At 47.8% G+C, this 26,597-nt stretch overlaps 1 protein-coding gene across 1 annotated transcript in view; it reads left to right on the plus strand.

Moving 5' to 3' along the window:
• The first annotated feature begins 2,460 nt into the window (after positions 1–2,460).
• ACER1 (alkaline ceramidase 1) overlaps positions 2,461–26,597 on the plus strand; it is a 29,428-nt gene continuing 5,291 nt past the window's right edge. The window contains exons 1-4 of the mRNA XM_053585186.1: positions 2,461–2,565; positions 24,552–24,666; positions 24,752–24,893; positions 26,158–26,295. Of these exons, the coding sequence (XP_053441161.1) occupies positions 2,473–2,565; positions 24,552–24,666; positions 24,752–24,893; positions 26,158–26,295 (488 nt within the window). The 5' untranslated portion in view covers positions 2,461–2,472. The remainder of the gene's footprint in view (positions 2,566–24,551; positions 24,667–24,751; positions 24,894–26,157; positions 26,296–26,597) is intronic.

Genomic DNA, 26,597 nt, shown 5'->3' on the forward strand with positions numbered 1-26,597 from the left:
CCAAGTAGCTGGGACTACAGGTGTCCGCCACAACGTCCCCCTGTTTTTTGGTGGTTGTCGTCATTGTAGTTTTTAGCAGGCTCAGGCCGGGTTCGAACCCACCAGCCCCAGTGTATGTGGCTGCTCCCTAACCACTCAGTACAGGCACTGAGCTGCAATCACACTTTCACTAACTGCTTGCTAGTGCCTGGCTCTTTTCTATGCACTCAGCTTTCAGTATTATCTTGTTAAATGTTCTTCACAGCCCTAAGAGAGAGGAACTGTTGCTATCTCCAGGTTACTAGCAAGGAAACTAAAGCTCAAAGCAGAAAATGGTAGAGGGAAGAAAGCAACATCACCAATCTGAGCCTCAGTTTCCTCACTTGTAAAATGGGAACAGTAATTGAGTAGCACCACACTTTCTGGGCTGTTGTGAAGATTTAATGACCTAATGCATCATCTCCCTTGGAAGATAATTTTTTTTTTTTGAGACAGAGTCTCACTTTATCGCCCTCGGTAGAGTGCTGTGGCATCACAGCTCACAGCAACCTCCAGTTCTTGGGCTTAAGAGATTCTCTCGCCTCAGCCTCCCAAGTAGCTGGGACTACAGGCACCTGCTACTACACCTGGCTTTTTTTTTTTTTTTTTTTTTTGTGGTTGTCACTGTTGTTTAGCAGGCCCAGGCTGGGTTCGAACCCTCCAGTCTTGGTGCATGTGGCCAGTGCCATAAACACTGTGCAACAGGAACCGAAGCAGGAAGATAAATTTTGATATGTTGACCTACATTCAAAATAATTGAACTGTGTGGCAAGTAGTCTCCTTTTTAAAATTCTCAATAGAGGCTCAGCGCCTGTGGCTTAAGTGCCTAAGGCGGCCAGCTACCCCGTTTCCCCGAAAATAAGACATCCTCCGAAAATAAGACCTACTTACAGGAAAGATAAGATGTCCCCTGAAAATAAGACCTAGCGCATCTTTGGGAGCATACCTTAAAATAAGACACTGTCTTCTTTTCGGGGAAACAGGGTACATACACCTGAGCTGGCAGGTTCCAATCCAGCCTGGGCCCACCAAACAACAGTGATGGCTACAAACAAAAAATGGCCAGGCATTATGGCGGGTGCCTGTAGTCCCAGCTACTTGAGAGGAGGAGGCAGGAGAATCGCTTAAGCCCAGGAGTTGGAGGTTGCTGTGTGCTGTGATGCCACTGCACTCTACCCAGGGCGACAGCTTGAGGCTCTGTCTCAAATAATAAATAAATAAATAAAAATAAAAATAAATTCTCAATAGAGGAGAGAAGCTGGGTCAGTGCTAATGTTTTATGCCTCTTAACACTCCCTTTGTTTGATCTAAAATGATCCTTTACCAGGCAACAATATCCAGTTGAAAGTGATGTTATTATTTGTTTACATTGTATTTATTTTTTAGTAAGCTTGTCTTCCTGGAAGGTTGTATTTAATTTTTATTCACTGTAGGGTTACAATGTTTCCTTTTCCTTTTTCTTTTCTTCTTCTACTTTTTTTTTTTTTTTCAGAGATATTCTCACTCTGTCCCCCAGGCTGGAGTGCAGTGGAATGATATAGCTCATTGTAGCCTCAAACTCCTGGAGCTCAAGCATTCCTCCTACCTCTGCCTCCAGAGTAGCTGGGACTACGGGTGTGTGCCACCATACATGGCTGATTAATTATGTTGTTGTTGTAGAGACAGGGTCTCACTATGTTGCTCTGGCTAGTCTCAGACTCCTGGCCTCAAGTGATGTACCCACCTCAGCCTTCCAAAGTGCTGGCCTCCTCAAAAAGGCTTTGAAGGTGGCTTCTGGTGGAAGATGGAATATTCTGAGCATATGAAATATCAACCACACAAGAGAAATGGCTTCAATCCGATCCAACTTTCCATAGGACAGATGGGAAAACTGAGGTCCCCAAAGGGGAAATGAATGGGCAGGGACACTTGGCCAAGAACTCCAGGGAGATGAGCTGAGTTCTTGGCACTAGGTGTCTGGCTGTGCTGCTCCTGGCGTGGGGCTCTGGATGGTGCTGAAATAGTAAAACGTAATGGTGGGGAGGACCCTGGGGTCCAGATCCAGCCTGGGGTTACTTCCTATGTGCCCTCTGCAAATGTCTTTGTGCTCCGTGTCTTGGTTTGGTCATCTGTAAGATGGGGACAGCGATAGTGGACTCATCCCATCTCAGTGGACTCCATATTATTATTATTTTTCATTACTGTTCTAAAAACAGTCCTCCCCACCCCACAACTCCTTGCAAGCCTGGATGGGAGGCTTCCCTGCCCGCCCCCCACGCCCACAGCTCATGCCCAGGGCCACTGCCACTGCTCAGCCAGGCTGCCCTGTTGCAACCAGGAGCGACCCAGCAGGTTTTTCCTCTCAGCCTGCTGCGGGCTGGAGGTGTCCCCTCCCCACCTTCACAGCCCGGCCCTCTGAGCCTCCCTTGTCCCCAGTGTTAGGCACAGCCAGCAGGTGGCCGGTGCTGCGTCAAGATGCCTAGTATCCTTGCCTATCAGAGCTCTGAGGTGGACTGGTGTGAGAGCAACTTCCAGTACTCGGAGCTGGTTGCTGAGTTCTACAACACGGTGAGGACCAGGCCGGAGGGGGGCGGAGGAGCCTCACCAGACAGGTGCAGGTTTGAACTCACACCCTCACTGGGGAATCTTGCTTGAGTGAGTCACCTGTCTGAGCTATGGGTTTTCTCAGCTGTTAGCCAAGGGGAGCTGACTTTCATCTATTTGCTTGTTTTCACTTGGTGCCAAGCTCTGTGGTAGGTTTTGGGAACATAACTGTTGGCCAGAAAAAGGGCTGGGGTCTGGCCTCCCTGAACAAAGAAGGCTCACAAGACTTCAGGTGTTTGCAACTCAGGGTAATGGTGTTGTGATAGCAGGGCATATGGGCACCTGCCAACAGCAGGGGACAGAGGGACCCCCTGAGCCAGAGGGTCAGTCCAACCAGGGGTCGCTTCCTGGAAGAGGTGACCATGTCTGTCTTGTTCTCAGCTACATCCTCAACCCAGGGTGACCAACTTGTCTCTGTTTGCCTGGGACAATACTGGTTTCTTAAAATTCCATCTCCCCAGAAATCCCTCAGTTCTGGGCATAGCAGGATGGTTGGTTACCCTACCTACCACCAGCCCTGCTGAAGGACATTAGAGATGCTCAGATATCACAGATGCAACACCTGGCGTCCATGGCAGTAGTGCTTAACTGAAGTTCAACAGATGCAGGCAGCCAAAGACCATGTGTGCACCTGTGCTGCCCCTGTGCTGGGTGCTGGGGACACAATGGTGAAGGAGGCAGGGTGCATGCCTTCCAGGAGCTGCGGGGATGGAGTGTGGTCTGCACACAAGTTCTGTGCCTGGATGCAGTTCATGTACAGCAAACCATGAGCAAAGCATTATGGGAACATGGCTATTACATTCTTGCTGTGTCCCAGACACCATACTAAACATTTAATCTTCACAATGACATTGGGAATTAGAAACCATATTCCAGGTTAGGAAAAAGGCATTCAGAGAATTTGAAGACTATGCCCAAGACCATCCTGGTAGGTAGAGTCAGGATTGAAACTTGGTGAATCCAGGAGACATTTTTGTAGGTGGGTAAGTGGCTCAGTCCCAAGATTCCCTCATTGCTCTGACCTTGTTACCTTTGAACTTGTGGCTTCCCAGGGCTGGTGGATGGCAGTGTGAGACTCAGGGCTCTTCACGGAAGCTCTCACTGGTTCTTGTTCTTCTCTGGTCCTCAATAGTCCCATCTGTAAAATGGGAGGGAGCTGAACGTGCCAATCTCAAGAGGCTGAGGAGAGGGGCAGGGATGCCAGATCCCTTCTCTCTGGATCTCCAGCAGCTCTGTTCAGCCCATCTCCAGGTGGGGGTCCCCTCAGAAGGCACTGATTGACAGGGGGTGACTCAGAGGTGGGCTGGGCCTGGGGACAGCTGCGTGTTCTCATTTCATGCAAAATCCTCCCCCACTGAATCCTCTTTAGCCTGTCTCCAAATGGAGCAACTTGAGCAATGGCAGCTACTGCACAAGGCTGCAGGTCTCACGCTCTCTTCTGGCTCTGACACCCATTAGGAAAGAGATTTTACATCATCCTCACTCTGTAATTTCATTTCCAGATATTTATCAAGGAGAAAGTAAAGTTTCATAAGATAAGACTTACCTTTCCCTGGTGCAAACATACCTGGATATTTCCTATTCTAATTTATCCAAAACACTGTGCTCAGATGAGTCAGAGTTATACCAGAGAAATTTCTGTCCTGTCTTTAGGCCTATTAAAAGGAAAAAGGGAAAAAAAGGGTTTCCCTAAATCTTTCTCTTCCAAAACTCTTTGAGCATGTAGCTAATAAATAACATAGTTGTGAAAGTTGGGGTGGCAGACTTTTCTGCACAGCGCTGGCTGGTGCCAGCAGCAGCCAGGGAGCAGCCACAGGTAATACATGAATAAACAGGCAGAGCTGTGTGCCAATAAAACTTTTTTTAACAGACACTGAAATGTGAATTTGCTGTAGTTTTCACATCATGAAATAATCTCCTTTTAATTTTTTCAACATTTAACAATGTGAACATCATGCTTTAGTTTGCATGTGATTCGAGGTAGTGGCTGAACTTGGTCCATGGACTACAGTCTGCCAGCTCCTAGTCTACTCACTAAACAACAAGCAGTCACACACAAAGCAATACGTTTTTTTCTTCTTTTTATACCTCTCATTCCAGGGATTAAAAGTGAGTTTATTTCTAGTGACTATGGGCATGCTTGCTATGGGCAATTTGACAGCTTGTGTTGAGAAATGGATTTACAAATGACCGTCCTCTTCCTGACTTAGTCATTGCTGCACTAGGAATTTTTACCAAGGAGATAATCCCCAGAGACAGCGATATTTATACACAGAGTCACCCCTGAATCATTTGTATAGAAATGAATAAATGAATTAAAAAAATGGAAGCTGGCCATGCTTGGTAGCTCACTCCTGTAATCCTAGCACTCTGGGAGATGAAGGCAGGTGGATTGCCTGAGCTTAGGAGTTTGAGGCCAGCCTAAGCAAGAGTGAGCCTCCATCTCTAAAACAAGCCAGGCGTTGTGGCAGACACCCGTAGTCCCAGCTACCTGGTAGGCTGAGGCAAGAGGATCACTGAACTCAAGAGTTTGAGGTTGCTGTGAGCTATGACGCCACAGCACTCTACCAAGGGTGACCAAGTGGGGCTCAGCGCCTGTAGCTCAGGGGCTAGGGCGCCGGCCACATACACTGGGGCTAGTGGGTTTGAACCTGTCCTGGGCCTTCTAAACAACAATTACAGCTACAACAAAAATAGCGGGGTGTTGTGGTAGGTGCCTGTAGTCCCAGCTACTTGGGAGGCTGAGGCAAGAGAATCACTTAAGCACAAGAGTTTGAGGTTGCCACGAGCTGTGACACCATGACACTCTACCTAGTAAGACTCTGTCTCAAAAGAAAAAAATATATGGGCGGCACCTGTGGCTCAGTGAGTGTAGCACTGGCCCCATATACCAAGGTTGGCGGGTTTGAACCTGGCCCCGGACAAACTGCAACAGCAACAACAAAAAATACGAAAGCTATGACTTTGCCAGTGACATGTGTAGGGCTGAATGCACTCTGGGGAAATACTATACAGCTGTTTAGAAGCATGTTTCTGATCCAGGGATGTAAACAAGTAAATTAAAGAGAAAATATTTAGCAGAAAAAAATTTAAAAATATGTTCATATTGACTTCATCATTATCCATTGAGGAGTCTTTCTTTTTTGTGACTAAGTCTCACTCTGTCACCCTGGGTAGAGTGCTGTGGCTTCAGCCTAGCTCACAGCAACCTCAAACTCCTGGGCTCAAGTGATCTTCCTGCCTCAGCCTCCCTAGTATCTGGGGACTACAGGTGCACACCACAATGCCCAGCCAGGTTTTCTATTTTTAGTAGAGATGGGGTTTCGCTCTTGCTCAGGCTGGTCTTCAACACCTGAGTTCAAGCAATCTACCTGCCTCAGCCTCCCACAGTGTTGGGATTATAGGCATGAGCTGCCTCACCCAGCGCCGTTGATGAATCATTACTCACAGTTGGGAAATACTTCTCTGAAGAAGAATCTTACTTTCTTGCTGCTCTGCTTTCAAGAAACTGAGCCTAGGGCTGAGGAAGCAAAGCTCAAACACTTGTGGTCAGGGTTGTAGAAGAAGACAACACTGATGCACTCAGCCCAGGTGTTGGGGGTGTCTTCATAGAAAAAGGCACCTAGGAACTTGGGTTTTGGAAGATGAATAGGAGTTTGCCAAGTAGAGTAGGAGAGCAGAAAAGGGAGAAAGATGTGTCCAGGGAAGGAAAAGAGGAGCTGTTAAGTTTGGGAAAGGGAGAAAGCATGTTGCATGGCTAGAAGGTGGGGAGAGATGAAGACAGGCCTGTGTGCTGGGAAGGTCAGAGTGTCTGAAATGTATCCTGTGTTCATTCATGAATTTGCACACTCATCCAACCAAATTCTGTAAATCAACCCATGCTGGGTGATCCTGGGCTTCCAGAGAGGGTCAGTGCTCCCAGGCAGTCGTGGGTGGGAAGTGAGGGGTGGGGTTAGAATTAGAATCAGATTCCTACATCCCCATGGTGAGCTTGAGGCAGAGGGAGGAACAAGGTGCCAGAGGCCAGGCAGTGGGGATACCACAGGACGGACTGGGGAGGCGACATCAACAACACTGTGGACACTAACTCTTGAAGAACAGAGGAATGTCCTCTAAGGCTTTCAGGGCAAAAGGGCATGTGCAAAGGTCTTGAGGCAGGACAGCACTCCATCAGGAAACAGCCAGTAGCTTGATGCCCAGGCTATCTGTGGGCAAGGGTTTGAAGGCTGAGAGACCAGGCTGGAGAGGTGTCCAGGGGCCAAGTCCGAATGCCAGCTGGAGACTGTGTGCTCCATCCTGAAGGCACTGGTGGACTTGGATGGTTCTTGAGCAGAGGAGAGTCATGACAAAGTGTTGACTGGGACACTTGATTACATTTTGCAGATGTCTGGGAGATCCAGGGAAGGTCATCTAACAGGAAGAGAAGTCATGGAGCGGGAAGGGCTGGCTCAGTGGGGCTGGAGGAGAGGCCAAGGTGTGGGCCTGCAGACTGGCACTGGTCTCCAGGGGTTTCCTGCTGGGTCCCTGGCAACTTAGGAGAGTTTCAAGTGGAAAAGGCAGATGTTTCAAGGCTCCTGAAGCCCGAGAGGCTACTGGGATGCTGAATTTCTTTTCTGAGGGTCCTTCCAAGGCTTTAGAGGCTCTGAGTCTCATTACAAAACAAAGGAATGGTGTCCTGGCACAGGGAACTGCAGGCACAGGCACAGAGGCAGAACTGAGTAGAGGCGCCTGGTGCCAGTGAAGAGGGGGAGGTCAGAACGGCCCCTGTTCCTAGCCTCTGTGCTGCTGGCCTGTGCCCTGTGGTTCTAGCCCCTGCTCCTTGTGGACACCGTGTGACCTGGGGGAGACCTGCTTCTTTCTGAGCCCCTGGCTGCATGCAGTGGGCAGGTCCCATGAGCTCTACACCATGACTGTGAACTTGAGATCCAGACATACCTCCCTCTTCTGCCTTCCTCCTCATCAACATTCACAGCAAAAACAATTTATGATCAGGCTCCTCTGGAGTGCCAGGCCCTGCAAGAGAGTAAAGTGGGTGTAGTCCCTGTCCTCAGGGAGCAGCAGACGCAGTGAGTCAAATAATTACATGCACACATCTGGTGATCCATCCCATGACACATCCAGTGATCAGACTCAATCATCCCTCTGGATATTTTTTCTCCTTTTTGGTGACCCACAGCCTGCTAGCCTGGGGCTGACTGGGGGTCTGAGATGATGGGGTAGTGATTTCTTCTTCATTCAACAAGAATTGAAGGAGCATCTGGTATGTGTCTGGTTCTGTTTTAGGCTCTGGGGATACAGCAGTGGGCAAAAAGACAAAAACTCCTGCCCTGGTGGGGGCTACTCTTCTGAGGATAGGGAGACAGACAATTAACCAAGTCCAGGGTATGGGGTGTCAGGTGGTGGTAGTATGTGCTGAGGAAGAAAACCTCATTCATCCTTTTCTTCAGCAAGTATTTACTAAGGACCCATCCAACAGAGGGGCAAGTGTGGGGCCCCAACTCATATCAACAGGAAGGGGATAAGACAGCCCACATGTCCATCAGCAATGAGTGGACAGACCACACCTTGTCTGTAACACTCAACAGAGCACAGTTCAGCTGTGAAAAGGAAGGTAACTCTCACACAAGCTACAATGTAAATGAACCTTGGAAGCACTGCAGTGAATCACAAAGGACCACAAATTGTGTGATTCCATTCATAGGAAATATCCAAAACAGGCAAATTCATAGAGACTCAGACAAGATTTCTTTGGGGGATGTTGAAACTGTTCTGCAATTAGACAGTATCTATACTAAAACCATTGAATTGTCCAGTCTAAAAAGACTTTCATCGTAGTAATTTATTTTCAAATAAAAAAATATAAATATATATTTTAAACCCCACAGTTCCTGGTACATGCTATGAGAGATGTGAAAGTGCCGTTCATTAATTTTATTTGATATTTATTCATTGTATTGAACAAACAGCACTTAGTATAATCCCTATAAAAAATCCCATGAAATAGGAACTCTAATGTGTGCCATTTTACAGATGGGGAAATAAAGACTCAGAAAGGGTAATTTTCTTTCCCAAGGTTACACACCATGCAAATTACAAATGCCTAAAAGTTGCAAATACCCAAAGAACCTGGTCTCAGAGTCTCTCACTTAAGCTCAGGCTGTGAAATCACTTGCTTACCAATTAACGATTAATTATGTTCATCTTCATTCACTCACTGGAATCCTGTTGCTGGACTGAGGACTCCATCTGCCTGTCACCAAGCCAATCAATGGAGAAGCGGATGAGAGATTAACAATCCACTTTTATTAACAGAAAACCCAGCAATTCCAGAGAACAGTGAGGATATCTCTTTAAAGAGCTTTTCTGCTGAGCGGTGCCTGTGGCTCAGTGAGCAGGGTGCCGGCCCCATATACTGAGGGTGGTGGGTTCAAACCCAGCCCCGGCCAAACTGCAACAAAAAAAAAAAAAAAAAAAAAGAGCTATTCTGCTTTCCTGTTTCCCTTTGTTATTTTTATACCCTCATAGAAAAAGTAAGCATCAGCAAAGTTATTACTCATCACGCTATACATTAGAGATTCTCTTCATAGGTTACAAGGTTTCATCATATCTCCCTAGCTTAAAGTGGTTCTATCTTTAAAGCATTCCTACTCTAGACTACATTTACAGTTAGTCAGTGCTCCAGGTCTGGAGTTGGGTAGGAAGGAAGGCACTGCAGTATCAGTGTTGGAGCTATCAGAGGAGCAGGGTGTGTTGTTGCTGCACAGAGGCCAAGCAGGCTGGGCACCCTGCAGCTGATCCCAGTCCTGGTAAAACACCCGGGATCCTCCCAGAACACAGGAGGTTTGTGAGTTGCCGCCACAAGCCTCCGTCCCCATCCTACCAACCTCCCATCCTCCTGGGAGGCTGTCCCAGCACCGTGGTCCTTAGAGCATCTGGTCTCTTAACTTCATTTATAACAGAAGGCCTTGGACCTGAGTAAACAGCTACAGATTGTAGCACATGGGCTCACCCAGCCTCCAGGGCCTGTCCAGCAGCACCCTGCATGTGCTGGCTATTTAGGACAGCAGTGGCCACCAGCAGTGATCCCTTGTCCAGCATAAACCAATGACAAAAGCCAGGTATGGAGGGTGGGAGTTTGAGTTTTTGGCAATGAGGAGAAAGAACCAGGTATGTTTGGAGATGTTTGTTGAGTCAATGGATCCAACACATTTTTCTTGGGTGCCTATTGGGTGCCCCAAGTTAGAGATGTTAGGGACATAGTGAGGGATCACACACACACTCCTGTGTGAGGGATCACACGTCTCCTGTCCTCAGAGGATTCCCAGTCCCGCAGCAGAGGGCAGAAAGGGACAGCAAGTCAAGAGATGGATGACTGGAGGCTGGGCAGTGGCTCCCTCTGGTAGTCCCAGTACTCTGGGAGGCCAATGCGGGTGGATCACTTGAGCTCAGGAGGTTGAGACCAGCCTGAGACACAGTGAGACTGCATCTCTAAAAATAACCGGCCATTGTGGCCGGCACCTGCAGTCCCAGTTACTTGGGAGGTCGAGGCAAGGGAACGAGCTGTGACACCATGGCACTCTACCCAGGGGACAGCTTGAGACTCTGTCTCAGGAAAAAAAAAATGTAATGGATAATTGGCAAAGGGAAAGAAACTTACCCTCTCTGAGCCTTTGTTTTCCCGATCTATAAAATGGAACACATTAGAGCACCTACTTTGTGGGATTTTTATGAGGATTATAGCAAGTGCTATTTGTTCAATAAAATGAATAAACATCAAATAAAATGAAATGTAACAGTGGATTGGGAGAGAGCTCATTTATGGGAGCTGGGTGGGGCAAGGCTATAATTTCAGCTTAGGGTGGTGGGGGTGAATGAGGAAGGGGTCCCTCACTGCCTTTTCCCAAAGCTGAGGTGAGAAGGCGATTGCCCCACTCCCTCCACACTAAGCTATTCATTCAGTCCCCTTTGCTTGCCACACATGCTGCTGGGTACTGCTGATAAAACACCAGGCAGCTCCAGAATAACAGCCACACAGCCTGTGTGCCGGGCACCTGTACAGATTACTTACGTGCATTCTGTGCACGTGTGATTCTCTACAACAGGCATCCTCAAACTTTTTAAACAGGGCGCCAGTTCACTGTTCCTCAGACCATTGGAGGGCCAGACTATAGTTTAAAAAAAAAAAACTATGAACAAATTCCTGTGCACACTGCACATATCTTATTTTGAAGTAAAAAACAAATCGGGAACAAATACAATTCACACCACTTCATGTGGCCCGCGGGCTGCAGTTTGAGGATGCCTGCTCTACAACAACCTATTGAACACAGACTGCGCCGGGCCCTGTTCTAGGCATGTGTGGATGTGGGGAAGGTTTTCAACAGCAGTGGACAAAATATGCAAAACTGGTCCTGTGGCACTTAACTTTGTCATTCTCACTGCAGCATCTGAAGGTAGGAGGAGGGAAATGGGGTGTACTTTGTCTCCCAAGATCCTGGATCCACCTCAAGAAGGCAGGAACTTTGTTTTCAGGAATAGATTTGGTTCTTGAGCACTGACTAGGGACTCAAGGAGTGGTTGTTGAACACATGAATGAACAAGTGAATGAATGAAGGGAGGTGAAGTCACTGGCTGGGGCTCGGACCCAGGGAGTCCAGCTCATGTGTGTCCAGGAGCTTGGGACTGGGCTGACTCTGGAAAGAATCCCAGACAGGGATATCTCTCCTGCCTCACAGGTGGGGCAGGATGCTGGCAGCCCAGCCCTGAAGGCAGGGAGGGAGAGTGGCATCAGGACAGCCAAGTGGCCAGTTAGTCACTGTTTCCACCCGCTGCTGGGTCCTCCTTCTGAGCACTGGGGCATGGTTGGTAATGCCTACTGTAGCACTGCTGGCCTCTGAGCTTGGAATAACTGTGCCAGTGACCAGTCTATTATGATTTCCTCAGCAATAATGACAGTAGCCTTTGCTGTACATTGAGCCCATGCCACGTCTCTGTCATTGTTCACACCCCTCAGCAGTCTACAAGGTGACACTGGAGGTTCACTCTCAATGCAGGTAAGAGGCCCAAAGGTGTCAGTCACACAGCCAGGCAGCAGGGGAGCCTGGCTTCATCAATGCCGCTCCTCCTATCTTTCATAGGCAGAGGTTAAAAGCAGCTTCAGAGTCCCACAGAGTTGTACAACCTCAGAGAAGTCACTGCAGCTCTTTGAAATTTAATTTTCTCACCAGCAAATAAGAACCAGAAAGCTGGACCTCCTGTGCAAGACATGTGAGGCTTAGAAACAATCTCTGTAAATTTATGTGGTCAATAGATGAGAAGGTAACAGCCATGATGTCCTCCCCACTTTCTTTTTTTAAGTTTTTTTTTTTTTTTAATTTCAACTTCCTTGTTCATTCTTCTTCGTTTGAAGTACTCTTTTTTGTTGTTCATTTTCTTCTTCCTCTGGTGATGTTCTTGATGTTAGTAGAGACGGGGTCTTACTCTGGCTCACTGCTGTTTATACTGGTCTCGAACCTCTGAGCTCAGGCAATCCACCCGCCTCGGCCTCCCACAGCGCTGGGACTACAGGCATGAGCCACCACGCCTGGCCGCCCTCCCCAGTTTTTTGACATAGAATCTCATGTTGTCACCCAGGCTAGAGTACAGTTTTGTATTCATCATTGCTTACCGTAGCCTACAACTCCTGGACTCAAGTGATCCTTCTGCCTCAGGCTCCCAAGTAGCTGGGACTGCAGGCACCTGCCACCATACCCAGCTAATTTTTCTATTTTTTATAGAGACAGGGTCTCACTCTTGCTCAGGCTGGTCTCAAACTCCTGGCCTTAAGTAATCCTGCCTGTGGCTCCCAGAGTGTTGGGATTACAGGCATGAGCCACTGCACATGGCCCATGGTGCCTTTTATACAAAACTTTATGCATACAAGACTGCCTGCAGGGTTGTGCCTGTAGCTCAATCAGTAGGACGCTGGCCACATACACTGAGGGTGGCGGGTTCAAACCTGGCCCCAGCCAGCTAAAACAACAATGACAACTGCAAGAACAACAACAACAAAAACATAGCCGGAGGTTGTGGCAGGTGCCTGTAGTCCCAGCTACTTGGGAGGCTGAGGCAAGAGAATCGCTTAAGACCAAGAGTTTGAGGTTGCTGTGAGCTGTGACGTCACGGCACTCCACCCAAAGCCACAGCTTGAGACTCTGTCTCAAACACACACACACACACAAGCAAGACCTCCTGCAAAGTTTTTCACACATATCATGGGTGATCTGTCTGAGGTGGTTCTGAGATCCAGTCAATAGTCACCATTTACTGAGCACCTACTAGTTCCTGAGGGTGCAGTGGAGAGTAGGAAAGATACAGCTGTCCTTTGCTTTCAAGGTTTAGCAGGAGAGCAAGCGCATTCTAGAACAGAACCAATGTTCTGAAAGTGGAATAACACAGTACAGAAAAGACAGCCACTTGACCCTGGCTGGGGACTCAGGAAGGCTCTGTGGAGAAGGTGATGCCCAGGCCAATGGTGGCACAGAACCTGGCCTGGCCCAGAGGGGAGGTGGGGAACAAGACTTTTCCAGGCAGTGGGAACAGTATGTGCGAGGTCCTGGAGATAAAATTGAAGAGTGGTGACTTACAGAAGGAATTTACAAGCCAAGTTTAAGATTTTAGATTTTGTTTACAGGGAGCCGTGGGATATGTGGTGTTGAGTTTGGGAGAGTAGTTGAGGCAGTATCTCTGGGCAAGTGTTGATATGCCCAAGTACCAGTATTTGGCTGAAGGCAGAAGAACTTGTCACAGATGTGTGTGGACCTGAGGGAGAGCCATGGGCTGAGAAGAGTTCATGGAGAAGTTAGTGTGGCCCTTGTCCCGTCTGTCCTTGGACCCCATATGAGAGGGGAATTATGCAGCCATCTGTCGAGTTTTGTTCATTCAGCGTCCACTGCCCCATTTTCTTTTGACAACTGTCTAAGTCCATTTTGTGTTGTTATAAAGGAATACCCAAGACTGGGTAAATTACAAGGAAAAAATTTTTTCTTGGGTCACGATTCTGCTAGCTGGAAGATTAGCAATCTAGAGATGGGCTTGGGCTGCTTCCACTTAAAGGGGCAGGGTAAGGGCAGGGTGGGGGGAGAGATACTAGGCTAATTTTAAGACAGCCCTCAGCTCTTCCAGGGTAGGCTTTTGTCTGTTCATGAAGGATCCACCCCATGATAACACCTTCCACCAGGCCCTACCTCCAACGCTGGGGATCAAATTTCAACATGATGTTTGAGGGGACAGACATCCAAACCACAGCAACAATCATCAGCCCTCCCTGCTGGCGAGGTGTTGGTGGCGTGTTCAGTGAAAGTGCTCCCTGGAAAGATTGTCCTCTGGAGCAGTGTTTTTCAACCTTTTTTATCTCATGACACACTTGAACATACAGTTAAACTTCCCTGGCACACTTACATTATGTCAATCAAAAAACAAAAGAGTAAAAAAAAATAGAATATAATTACTGTGCTTTGAACGTCTTTTGAAAATTTAATTAATGATCTTTAAAAATTTTCATGGTGCCATAGATCCACTCATAGCACATGAGTCAAAAACCATTGTCCTACAGACTCAGAGCTGCCCAGGCGTCTGGTTCTCCTGAGTCAGGGCCATGAGTCCCCATTCCTTTCATGAGAAGCACTGCCATAATGAATGAATGAAGTATGTGCACACACATACTTAATAAATCATAAATAACATATTTATTACACACTTGCCAGCTCTACTTTTATCATGTAAATTCACCATAATCATTTCTTGCTGTTTGTACCAAAGGGCCTTCGCCCACGCACTGGTGGTGATGGCTCCATTGTATCCAAGCAATAGAAAGCTAGCTTAGGCAAAAAAAAGGAAAAATTTATTAAAAAATGTAGATAATGGGCTCGGTGCCTGTGGCTCAAGCGGCTAAGGTGCCAGCCACATACACCTGAGCTGGCAGGTTTGAATCCAGCCTGGGCCCACCAAACAACAATGACAGCTGAAACCAAAAAATAGCTGGGCGTTAAAGGCGCCTGTAATCCCAGCTACTTGGGAGGCAGAGGCAGGAGAATCACTTGAGCCTGAGAGTTGGAGGTTGCTGTGAGCTATGATGCCACAGCACTCTACCCAGGGCAATAGCTTGAGGCTCTGTCTCAAAAAAAAAAAAAAAGTAGAAATGGCTTTTCCAAATGCATCATCTGCAGTGGAGCCGCCACCAAGACACAGATTTGTGTAAAAACCCTTACAGGGAAGACCATCACTCTTGAGGTCACATAGAAAATGTAAAAGCCTAGATCCAGGCTTTTAAGGAAGGAGTTCCTCTTGATCAGCAAAGACTGATTTTTGCTGCCAAGCAACTGGGATGGACATACTCTGACTACAGCCTTCAAAAGAAGCCCACTCTTCTTCTTGTGTTAAGACTTCATGGTGATGCTATGAAAAGGAAGAAGTCTTATACCCTTCCCAAGAGGAATAAACGTAAGAGAGAGAAGGGTAAGCTGATTGTCCTGAAGTGTTGTAAGCTAGAGGAGAATGGCAGAATTAGTTGCCTTCACTGAGAGCGTCCTTTGGATAAATTCAGTGTTGGAGTTTTTATGGCCAGCCCACTTGTTAGCATTACTGTGGCAAATGTCTAATTTACTGATTCAATAAACCAGAAGGCAAGTAATTATATATGAGTTAAACAAAAGATATGAACTAAAAAGAAAAGTAGATAGTGCATTGGAAAGATACTGTGATTTGGGATATCTTAGAAATGGAAGGAGCACTTTCTAGGGAAGGCTGAGGCCCACGGCGGCTCTGGAGGACTCTGCAGAAAGGTATATGTTGGCCCTGCATATTTGCTTTGCTCTCTGCCTTAGACTCTCATAGTTGCACGACAGCTGCCACCTCCTAAATCTTACAATAGCATTCGAAGGCTTCTTTCGAGAGTTTCCAATGGAGCAACTCAATTTTAGCGACTCCAAAGCTGTGTGTCTGCACCAAGTCACAACTTTTCAAAAGAGATAATCTAATTGGCACAGCTGGTGTCTCATCCAGTAGGGTGGGTTCTTATTACATAAACGTCCAGTCTGGGGGAAGGTACCTGTGTGTTCTGGGATAGCTGATCTGGAAATATTTCCAATGCTAGTGATTGCATAACAAAGGCATGTGTGATAAAATTCTGGCCAATGATGGCTCAGCATCTGTAGCTCAGCTACAGCGTGCTAACACTGCAGGGTGCCAACCACATACACAGAGCTGGCGGGTTCGAATCCAGCCCTGGCCTGCCAAACAACAATGACAACTACAACCAAAAAAAAAAAAAAAAAAAATAGCCAGGTGTTGTGGCAGGCGCCTGTTGTCCCAGCTACTTAGGAGACTGAGGCAAGAGAATTGCTTAAGCTCAAGAGTTTGAGGTTGCTGTGAGAGGTGATGCCACAGCACTCTACTGAGGGTGACAAAGTGAGACTCTGTCTCAGAAACAAATAAATAAATAAAATAAATTCTGGCCAATGAGACATGAGGGAAAGCCTGATGGGAGCCTTCTGGGAAAGTTCTGTCTATTGAAACCTGGCCTTTGGACATTGCTGTGATGTCCACAAGGACAGGCTGAGAGCAAACACAAATTCTCAAGGACAACAATTCCCAAACATTTATATTTTGAAGACCCTTTTATATTCTGACATATTATTGAGGATCCCGAAGAGTTTCTGTTGATGTAAATCATATCTATCAAAAGACCTTGTCTATTGGCAGCTACCAGAACCAAGAACCAAGGTGGAAATCAACGATAAAAGTGGAGACATGGGCTGAAGCACCAGTTCACCCATGATGCTTGAGGAAGGTCCTCAAATTGTGATCTTCGAACTTGTTTCACAATCACAATTATGGAGAGCTGAGGGCTGTCCTAGAATCAGGGGGACTTGTGCTTCGTGAACCTGTGCAGGTTCCCAGTTGTCCAGTTACTAGGTGCATGGATACTGATCTTACATTATCTGAATGATTTCCCCACAGCCACCACTGTGCTCTCTCTCTTTTTTTTTTTTCTAAACAGGGTTCTTGCTGTCTCCTAGGCTGCAGTGTTATCATAGCTCACTGCAATCTCAAACTCCTGGGGTCAAGCAATCCTCACACCCACCTTAGTCCCCAGAGTAGCTGAGGCTATAGATGGACGCCATCATGCCTGGCTACATTCCCACCTCAGCCTTCCAAAATGCTGAGACTACAGGCACGAGTAACCACACCAGGTCTGTTCTGTCTTTTTGAATCTGAATCCTTTAACCAGGGCTCTGAGAATAACAGATACCTAGTTAATAGCGGGCTATTTCTTCACTTTCTAAGGCAATTGAGGAGCCCTTATAAGGGGAAGATTTTATTGGAGGAGAGAAGGAAAGAATAAAGCAAGCTGACTGTCCTTTAGTTGACATGTGCAGAAGAAAACACTGTGTCTGAGCTTATGTGAGACATTTATGTTTTTTGTTTGTTATGTGTGATACCCACTGTGGCTCTGAGTATCTGGGAAGAATTTGTGGGGAATCTAAGTCCTGCAAATCTGCAGGTCACTGCATGAAGCCATTGAAATTCTAATGCTTGTCCACAAATGAGACCCGGGGACCTTTAAGTCAACAGTGCTCAGAGGTAGGTAGCATCACAGATGCAGATATGGTTTGTTTGTTTGGTTTCTTTTTAGCCCTCAGTAGTGCTCTAGCATCACAGCTCACAGCAACCTCCAACTCCTGGGCTTAGGCAATTCTCTTGCGTCAGCCTCCTAAGTAGCTGGGATTACAGGCGCCTGCCACAACACCCAGCTATTTTTTTGTTGCAGTTTGGCTGGGGCCGGGTTTGAACCCGCTACCCTCTATGTGGGGCCGGCGCCCTAGTCACTGGGCCACAGGCACCCCCCACCAATGCAGCAATGGAAGTACATTACCTTCTCAAAACCCTGTCATTAGTAAACCAGGTGACATGGATTCAATCCCATGTCACTTAAATCCCACCACCTGTTTTATTTATTTATTTTTTGTGAGACAGAGTCTCACTATGTCATCCTAGGTAGAGTGCCGTGGCATCACAGCTCACACCTCAAGCAATTCTCTTGCCTCAGCCTCCCAAGTAGCTGAGACTACAGGTGCCTGCCACAATGCCTGGCTACATTTTTTTTTTTTAAAGAGACAGAGTCTCACTTTCTCACCCTCGGTAGAGTGCTGTGGCATTACAGCTCACAGCAACCTCCAACTCCTGGGGTTAGGCCATCCTCTTGCCTCAGCCTCCTGAGTAGTTGGGAGACTGCAGGTGCCCGCCACAATGCCTGGCCTTTTTTTTGGCAATTTGTCAGAGGGGCCGGGTTTGAACCCGCCACCCTCGGTATATAAGGCCAGGCAGCCTCCAGCTATTTTTTGGTTGCAGTTGTCATTGCTGTTTAGCTGGCCTGGGCTGGGTTCAAACCCGCCACCCTGTGCATGTGGCTGGCATGCATGTGCCTGGCACCTTATCTACTGTGCTATGGGCGCCGAGCCGCCACTACCTATTAATTTGGAAGCTTTGGTTTCAATAAAACATACAACTAAAAATGGCTTAAGCAGAAAGAATAACATCTTATTTTTATGAAAATGGAAGTCTGGCGTAGATGGGATAGGTTCCTTCAGCAGCAGAACAAACTTCAGCAGCAGAATATCAAACTGCTTAATATTTCATCTTTCTGGTCTGGTATCTCCAGGGTACAAGGATAGCAGAATATTGTCCAGGGACCGTGGACATAATGTCCTGGCATCCTTGAGACTCTTTCTGGGATTCCTTGAGATCAATGGGGTTTTTTTTTTGTTGTTGTTGTTGTTGTTTGTTTGTTTGGTTTCATTTCGTTTTATTGTTGGGGAATCACTGAGGGTACAATAAGCTAGGTTATACTGCTTGTGTTTGCTGGGTGAAGTCCCTCTATTAATAGAGGTCAATGTTATTTTCATACTATGAAGACATTATTTACTGTTTTCACTCTGATTCTCTAATGAGGCTACAATTGATTCTCCCAGTGGCTACACGATATGTAATGATGGTGGCCAAGGGAATGTGGAATATATCCTTATGTAGTCATGTGTTTTTAATTTCTCAGTTTCTTTCTGATATAGTAAATGTTTTTTTTTCATTTTTCTTTTTTCTTTTTTTTGAGACAGAGTCTCAAGCTGTCTCCCTGGATAGAGTGCTGTGGTGTCGCAGCTCACGGCAACCTCAAACTCTTGGGCTTAAGTGCTCCTCTTGCCTCAGCCTCCCAAGTAGCTGGAACTACAGGTGCCTGCCACAACACCCAGCTATTTTCTTTGTTGTTGTTGCAGTTGTCATTGTTGTTTTAGCAGGCCTGGACCAGGTTCGAACTCACCAGCCTCAGTGTATGTTGCCGGCACCCTACCCACTGAGTTACAGGCACCACCCTAATATAGTAAATCTTGATAAATATAATTTACATCAGCAAAAACTCTTTGGGGTCCTTGATAATATATAAGACTATAGGGCAGTGCCCATAGCTCAGTGAGTAGGGCACCAGCCACATACATCAAGGCTGGTGGGTTTGAACCCAGCCCAGGCCAGCTAAAACAACAATGACAACTGCAAGAAAAATATAGCCAGATTTTGTGGTGGGTGCCAATAGTCCCAGCTACTTGGGAGGCTGAGGCAAGAGAATCAGTTGAGCCCTAGAGTTTGAGGTTACTGTGAGCTGTGACACCATGGCACTCTACCCAGTGACAGCTTGAGACTCTGTCTCAAAAAAAAAAAAAAAAAGGAAGAATATAATAGGTTCTTGAGAACAACATGTTTTGGAACTGTTGTCCTGGAGAATTGTGTTTGCTCTCAATCTTATTTCCTCATGTTTGCAAAATAGCCACATCTTAAACATCACAGCAACGTCCAATTTTTTTTTTCACTAAGCCAGATTTCAATATAAAGAACTTTCCCAGAAGCCTCTCATGTCTCATTGGTTAGAATTCAATCACACACTCTTTTCTTAAGCAATTATTAGCAATGGAAATGACTCATGCCTTGAAATTAAGTCTTGCATCTGAAGGCCATGGCTTCCTGATCCTTTTTTTTTTTTTTTTGAGACAGAGTCTCACTTTGTTGCCCTCAGTGGAGTGCTGTAGCATCAGAGCTCACAGCAACCTGAAACTCCTGGGCTCAAGTGATCCTCTTGTCTCAGTCTCCCAAGTAGTTGGGACTATGGTGCTATAAGTATCTACCACAATGCCCTGCTACTTTTAGAGATGAGGTCTCATTCTTCCTCAGGCTGGTTTCAAACTTATGAGCTCAGGCAATCCATCTGCCTTGGCCTCCCAGATTACAGGTGTGAGCCATCGCGCCCAGCATTCTTCTTTTTCAAACAAAATTTGGGTTTATTTAGCAAAAAAGAAATGGGGTATGTATAGCTTAAGGTATAGATTCAGCAGATGTAGCAGAGTCTTAAAATAACAGTGGTTTAATGAAGACAAAAATTTATTTCTCTTTTACATAACATCTCATCAGAAATTTCCAAGACTCATGCGAAAACTTTCTGGTGCCAAAGACCCAGACTTTGGGTTATCTCTAGAGATTGTTATCTCTAGGCCATTGCCTTCGTCCTTAGGGTCCAAAAAGCCACCTCATCCCATCTGTAGGGGTACAATTTAGAAGCCACACTCTACCCTTCTGCTTATGTATTATTCATCAGAACTTGGTCACATGGTCATGTGTAGCGCAAGGGAGTGTGGGAAATGTATTCTTTAGCCAAGTGGTCATATGCTCAGCTTTAAAAAAAATATTCTGCTAGAGTAGAAGAAAGGGGAGAATTGGATTGGCTTATATTCCCCTTCTTGGTCTGGGCCTGGCCTTTCCATAGGATGTGTGTTCCCAGTCACAGTTTGGCTAATGAGGAAGAAGGATGATTGTTTTCCTTTGCAGGCTTCCCTACCAACCCTGGCCCTCCTGCAGCTCCAGAAAGTGGTACTGAAGCAATGCCAACATCTTTGGGCAGGGTGGGGGGCTGGCTTCTCCACAGTCATGGATACCAAGGTCTCCCAGGCAGCAATACCAGACCCCAGACCCGCTTTTCCTCATACTCTGGCTGACTTGATCCTCCTGAACTTATCACAATCACAGAGGATCAAATCCATGTGCTTATCACAAGCCTTAAAGGTGCCACTGAATATCAGGCCATCTTGTAGGAGATGTCTCATTCCTTCATCAGTGTGCTGTGGCCCCCTGCTACTCTTGTCCATAGTCATTATTTGCTGTTCCCTCAAATCTGATGTCCACAGTTAAAACTTCAGAATTCTTAAGACTTAGGGGAAGGCTAGATACAGAGATGATGCAGGTTCTCCTGGAGACCATGCAAGCTGGGAAGAAGCTTCAGCAGTAGACGGAGGCTGGTTTTTGCTTGGAATCAGCTTCCTTGGTGTTCCAATACTGCTCTAACCACCTCTTGGTGTCTCAGTTCCTCTGGAAATCCACCCACAGGTAGTTGCTCCTGCTGAGATCGCCTCAGATGCAACTCCCATTCTTGACTGCTCAGTGAGGTTGTCCTGTCTGGTCCGGACTTCCACCTCTACCCCCTGCTGTTCTGTGACCATATCAGGTGGAAGTGGTCCCTCTGTGCAGCACGAAGTGCTCAGCCTCCACTCTCTCCTGCTAACTGCCATGTTCTTGGTAGTCTTACTGATAGGCACTACTTTGATTCATTTGTTATTCACCAATCACTGATTGACACCTGATAAATAGCTTCTTCTGCCATGAAAACAGAGCTCTGATCCTTCTCATAAAACACTCACAAGTCCTTGGGATCTGATTTCAAATCCTGGATTCTCCATAACTGGTAGGCGATGGTGCTGGAAGCATCTGACCCCTCTGCCACTGGGTATTTTCTTCTATTATGTTGTTATTCCAATACTTACTTGAGTGGATTTTTTTGAGGATGAGTTAATATTTTGCCTGGAGCCTGGAACTAGTAAGTGTTGAATTATAGGGGGATAGGAAATTAATCCACTGGTAACCTTATCAATCATGGGATTCTAAATAAGTGCAGCCATATTCTATAGCCTCTATTTCCCCTCTTCCTCCCTGAGGAAGCTTTTCCTGGTCACCTCAACCCACAGTAATATTTTCTTTATCTCAGAAAGTTAATGCTGCATAATGAATCATCCTAAAATTTAGTGGCTTGAAACTATGACAAATTTTATTCTGCTCTTGGGTCTGTAATCTGAGCATGTATAGCTCATCTCTGCATCAGTTGGGGCCTTCAGCTTGAAGGGTAGGAGAAGGATACTCGGAAGAATCAAACAGCTGGGGCTCTTTCAGAATTTCTCTCTATCTCTATGTGATCTCCCTATGTCAGTGGTTTTCAACCTAATGCTGCAAATCTTTAATACAGTCATAAGGGGTCTCCATCCACAGGTTGAGAACCACTGCCCTATGTGACCCCTCCAGCATGGGGACTTTAAGGGTAGCCAGTTCTATTGCATGGTCTTTTTTTTTAAACTTTAAGGCAGGGTCTCATTCTGTCACCCACTGTGGTGTACAGTGGTGTGATCATGGCTCACTGATCACAGTTTGCAGCCTCAAACTGTGATCACTGATCACAGTTTGCAGCCTCAAACTCCTGGGCTTACGCAATCTTCCTGCCCCAGCCTCCTGAGTAGCTAAGCATGCACCACCATGCCTAGCTAATTCATAAGCAACTTCCTTTTTGATTCCTAACAAATGCAAACAATGTAACCCAGTTGTATGTATACTAATATTAATTTGTAAAAATAATTTTGAGTTACATCAGAAAGAAAGTGTTTTTTGTTTGTTTTTGTAGAGACAGGGTCTTATCTCTACAAAATGGTCTATGTTAACCAGGCTGGTCTCAAACTCCAGGGTTTATTAAGCCATTCTCTTTCCTCAGCCTCCCAAACTGCTGGGATTACAGGCTTGAGCCACTGCACCTAGCCCAAAAGTCTTATTCTCTCAGATAGAGACAGTAAGGTAGAAACCACAGTCCCTTTTATAACTTGACCTCAGAAGTCACAGACCATCACTTCTGCTTCATGCAAGTCAATGGGATAGTGTGTTGTCTTTTCTTGTCTACAAGGCCAAGGACTAATCATGACCTCCATATCTACAGGAAGGGAAAAGAGGGATAAAGGACAAGCCTTATTTAATGGAGTTCTTTCCCCTTAAGGACTGACCTGGAAGTAGTAAATGTCATTTACATTTTTATCCCATTGGCCAGACCAGGTCACATGGCCAGAACTGGGTCCAAGGAGGGCTGGGAGATGCTGTCTCTCACTGAGTAGTTGTGTGCCCAGCCAAAACCTGGGAGATACTATTTTTAAAGGAAAGTGGTCACACTCAGTGAATGAATAGAAAAATGGACAGAATTATGTGATTTTTAAATTTATTTTAAGGGCCAGGTCTTGGCCTCACTTTATTGCCCAGGTTGGAGTGCAGTGCGATTATCATTGCTCACTGTAGCCTCCCACTCCTGGGTTGCCTTGGAGCTGGGACTAAAGATGCATGTCACCATGCCTGGCTAATATTTCTATTTTTTGTAGAGACAGGGATCTATGTTGCCCAGGCTAGTCTCTGACTCAAGGCTTCAAGTGATCCTCCTGCTTCAGCCTCCCAAAGTGCTGGGATTACAGGCATGAGCCACTATACCTGTTCAAGTAATTGATCTATTGATGATCAGTTGATGGTCAAGGTCAGTTGAAAGGTTGACAGATGAGTTGTTGCCACTTTGAAATGCACTTTGGGACTGCTGCTGCTGACTCAGGTTTTGGACAGAGGGCAGCTCTCCTTCTGAAGCTAAGTCCCTTCCCCGATTAACAGGCCCTCTCTCCTTGTCTCCCTGTGCAGCCCAGTCCTCCCCTGTCTCACAGGCCCTCTCTCCATGTCTCCCTGTGCAGCCCTGTCCTCCCCTGTCTCACAGGCCCTCTCTCCTTTTCTCCCTGTGCAGCCCAGTCCTCCCCTGTCTGACAGGCCCTCTCTCCTTTTCTCCCTGTGCAGCCCAGTCCTCTCCCTATCTGACAGGCCCTCTCTCCTTGTCTCCCCGTGCAGCCCTATCCTCCCCTGTCTCACAGGCCCTCTCTCCATGTCTCCCTGTGCAGCCCTGTCCTCCCCTGTCTGACAGGCCCTCTCTCCTTGTCTCCCCGTGCAGCCCAGTCCTCTCCCTGTCTGACAGGCCCTCTCTCCTTGTCTCCCCGTGCAGCCCAGTCCTCCCCTGTCTGACAGGCCCTCTCTCCTTGTCTCCCCGTGCAGCCCAGTCCTCTCCCTGTCTGACAGGCCCTCTCTCCTTGTCTCCCCGTGCAGCCCAGTCCTCCCCTGTCTGACAGGCCCTCTCTCCTTGTCTCCCCGTGCAGCCCAGTCCTCTCCCTGTCTGACAGGCCCTCTCTCCTTGTCTCCCCGTGCAGCCCAGTCCTCTCCCTGTCTGACAGGCCCTCTCTCCTTGTCTCCCCGTGCAGCCCAGTCCTCCCCTGTCTCACAGGCCCTCTCTCCATGTCTCCCTGTGCAGCCCTGTCCTCCCCTGTCTCACAGGCCCTCTCTCCTTGTCTCCCCCGTGCAGCCCAGTCCTCTCCCTGTCTGACAGGCCCTCTCTCCTTGTCTCCCTGTGCAGCCCAGTCCTCCCCTGTCTGACAGGCCCTCTCTCCTTGTCTCCCTGTGCAGCCCAGTCCTCTCCCTGTCTGACAGGCCCTCTCTCCTTGTCTCCCTGTGCAGCCCAGTCCTCCCCTGACAGGCCCTCTTTCCTTGTCTCCCTGTGCAGCCCAGTCATCCCCTGTCTCACAGGCCCTCTCTCCACGTCTCCCTGTGCAGGCCAGTCCTCCTCTGTCTCACAGGCCCTCTCTCCACGTCTCCCGATGCAGCCCAGTCCCTCCCCTGTCTCACAGGCCCTCTCTCCATGTCTCCCTGTGCAGCCCAGTTCCTCCCCTGTCTGACAGGTCCTCTCTCATTGTCTCCCTGTGTTTCAGTTCAGCAATGTCTTGTTCTTCATCTTCGGACCACTCATGATGTTCTTGATGCATCCGTACGCCCAGAAACGCTCCCGCTTTGTCTATGGCATCGTGACCCTCTTCATGGTCATAGGTAGGCAGTGTGGGCTGTGACAGTGGGGACAGTGTGTTGGGGAGGGTGAGCCTCTGACTGTCTGCCCTTGCCTCTGCCACTGCAGGCCTGTTCTCCATGTACTTTCACATGACGCTCAGCTTCCTGGGCCAGCTGCTGGACGAGATTGCCATCCTTTGGCTGCTAGGTGGCGGCTACGGTATATGGATGCCCCGCTGCTACTTCCCTGCCTTCCTTGGGGGGAACAGGTGTGGCAGGACTGGCTGTTTTGGGAGGGTGGGGCCCGGGGAGGGTGGGGACCAAGTCTTCAGTTGACCCTGACTGAGCTCACCGGGGCCACATGGGTGCCTTCCTGTAAATCCTCTTTTTTTTTTTTTTTGCAGTTTTTGGCCATGGCTGGGTTTGAAGCCGCTACCTCTGGCATCTGGGTCCAGCACCCTACCCCTTTGAGCCACAGGCGCTGCCCCTACCTCCTGTAAATCCTATTGGGGACCTTGGAATCCCTCCCCTGACCAGCCTGATCCATCCGGATCCATCCTGACTTCCTTGGGCTTCCAAGCACCCTCTCCTGATCTTACTTGGTTTCTTGGAATTCCTCCCTTTTCTCACCCAGACAACCTGAGACCTTCTCTAGACTCCGTCTGAGCCACCTGGGGTGGGAGGAGTGTCCCAGGGCTCCGTGCCTAAGCTTACCTGTGACCCTACCCTCACCCTCCACCCCTGCCTATACTTCCTGGAAGCATTCATCTGGTTCTCTTAGGCCCCCTAAATCCACCCTACTCCAATCGCCTCTGAAGCCTTCTTCTTGAGGTAAACCTTCCAGGACATTCCCCCTTACCCCAGTTGCCTCTGGGAGCCCTGTAATCCTTCCTTGGTCCCTTGGTGTCTCTAGAAACCATTGTTTGACTTCTCTTAAATTTACCTGGCCCAGAGATCCTTCCTCCCAGCCCCCCTGGGCTCCCCAGTCACCTTACCTGGGAGCGTCACTGACTCTCCTCATGCTCCCCAACTCTACCTGGGTCTTTTTACTTTATTTACTTATTTATTTGAGATAAGACCTCTCTTTTGTTCCCAGGCTGGAGCACAGTGGCATCATCATAGCTCACTGCAGCCTGGAATTCCTGGGCTCAGGCAATCGTCCTGGATAGCTGGGACTACACGCACATACCTCCATGCCTGGATGATTTTTCTAAGTTTTTGTAGAGATGGAGTCCTGCTGTGTTGCTCAGCCTGGTCTCGAACTCCTTGTCTCAAGTGATCCTCTCGCCTGGGATTACAGGCATGAGCCATCACACCAGGCCTGGGTTCCCCCTTAGACCCTTTTTGGGCCCACATGGGCTCCCTGGGAACCTCTGCTGAGTCCACCTGGGAAACTCGGGATCCTCTTTGGAACCTCCTGGGTTCCAAACCCTTCCTTTTTCTCACCCATGTCGCCACCAGGTCTCTGAGTGAATGCCCCTAAATCCCTCAGGACATCCCTTTCCCACATACAGCTGAGCTCCTTTCTCCTAGGACCCAGTTCATCTGCCTGGTCTTTGTCACCACCATGGTCAGCACCTTGCTGTCCTTCCTGCGGCCCACAGTCAATGCCTACGCCCTCAATACCGTCGGCCTGCACATCCTCTACATCGTGTGCCAGGAGTACAAAAAGTGAGTGTGCTGCGGCACTGGGCAGCCCAGTACCCCTTTGAGCTCCTCTGATAGTCGCTCTGCTCCAGGCATTGACCTCTGCTCAGTGGGGGGAAGGGTGGGGGGATATCCCCCCTTCAAGGTCATCCACTAATGTGTGGCGGGCCAGAATTTGACTTCCATCCCTTTTTTTGTGATGAGGTCTCACTCTGTTGCTCAAACTAGAGTGCTGTGGCATCAGCCTAGCTCACAACAGCAATCTCAAACTCCTGAGTTCAAGCTATCCTCCTGCCTCAGCCTCCCAACTTACTCCTTCCTCTGGG

The sequence above is a fragment of the Nycticebus coucang genome, chromosome 3 (assembly GCF_027406575.1).
Source record: "Nycticebus coucang isolate mNycCou1 chromosome 3, mNycCou1.pri, whole genome shotgun sequence".
Taxonomy (NCBI): Eukaryota; Metazoa; Chordata; class Mammalia; order Primates; family Lorisidae; genus Nycticebus; species Nycticebus coucang.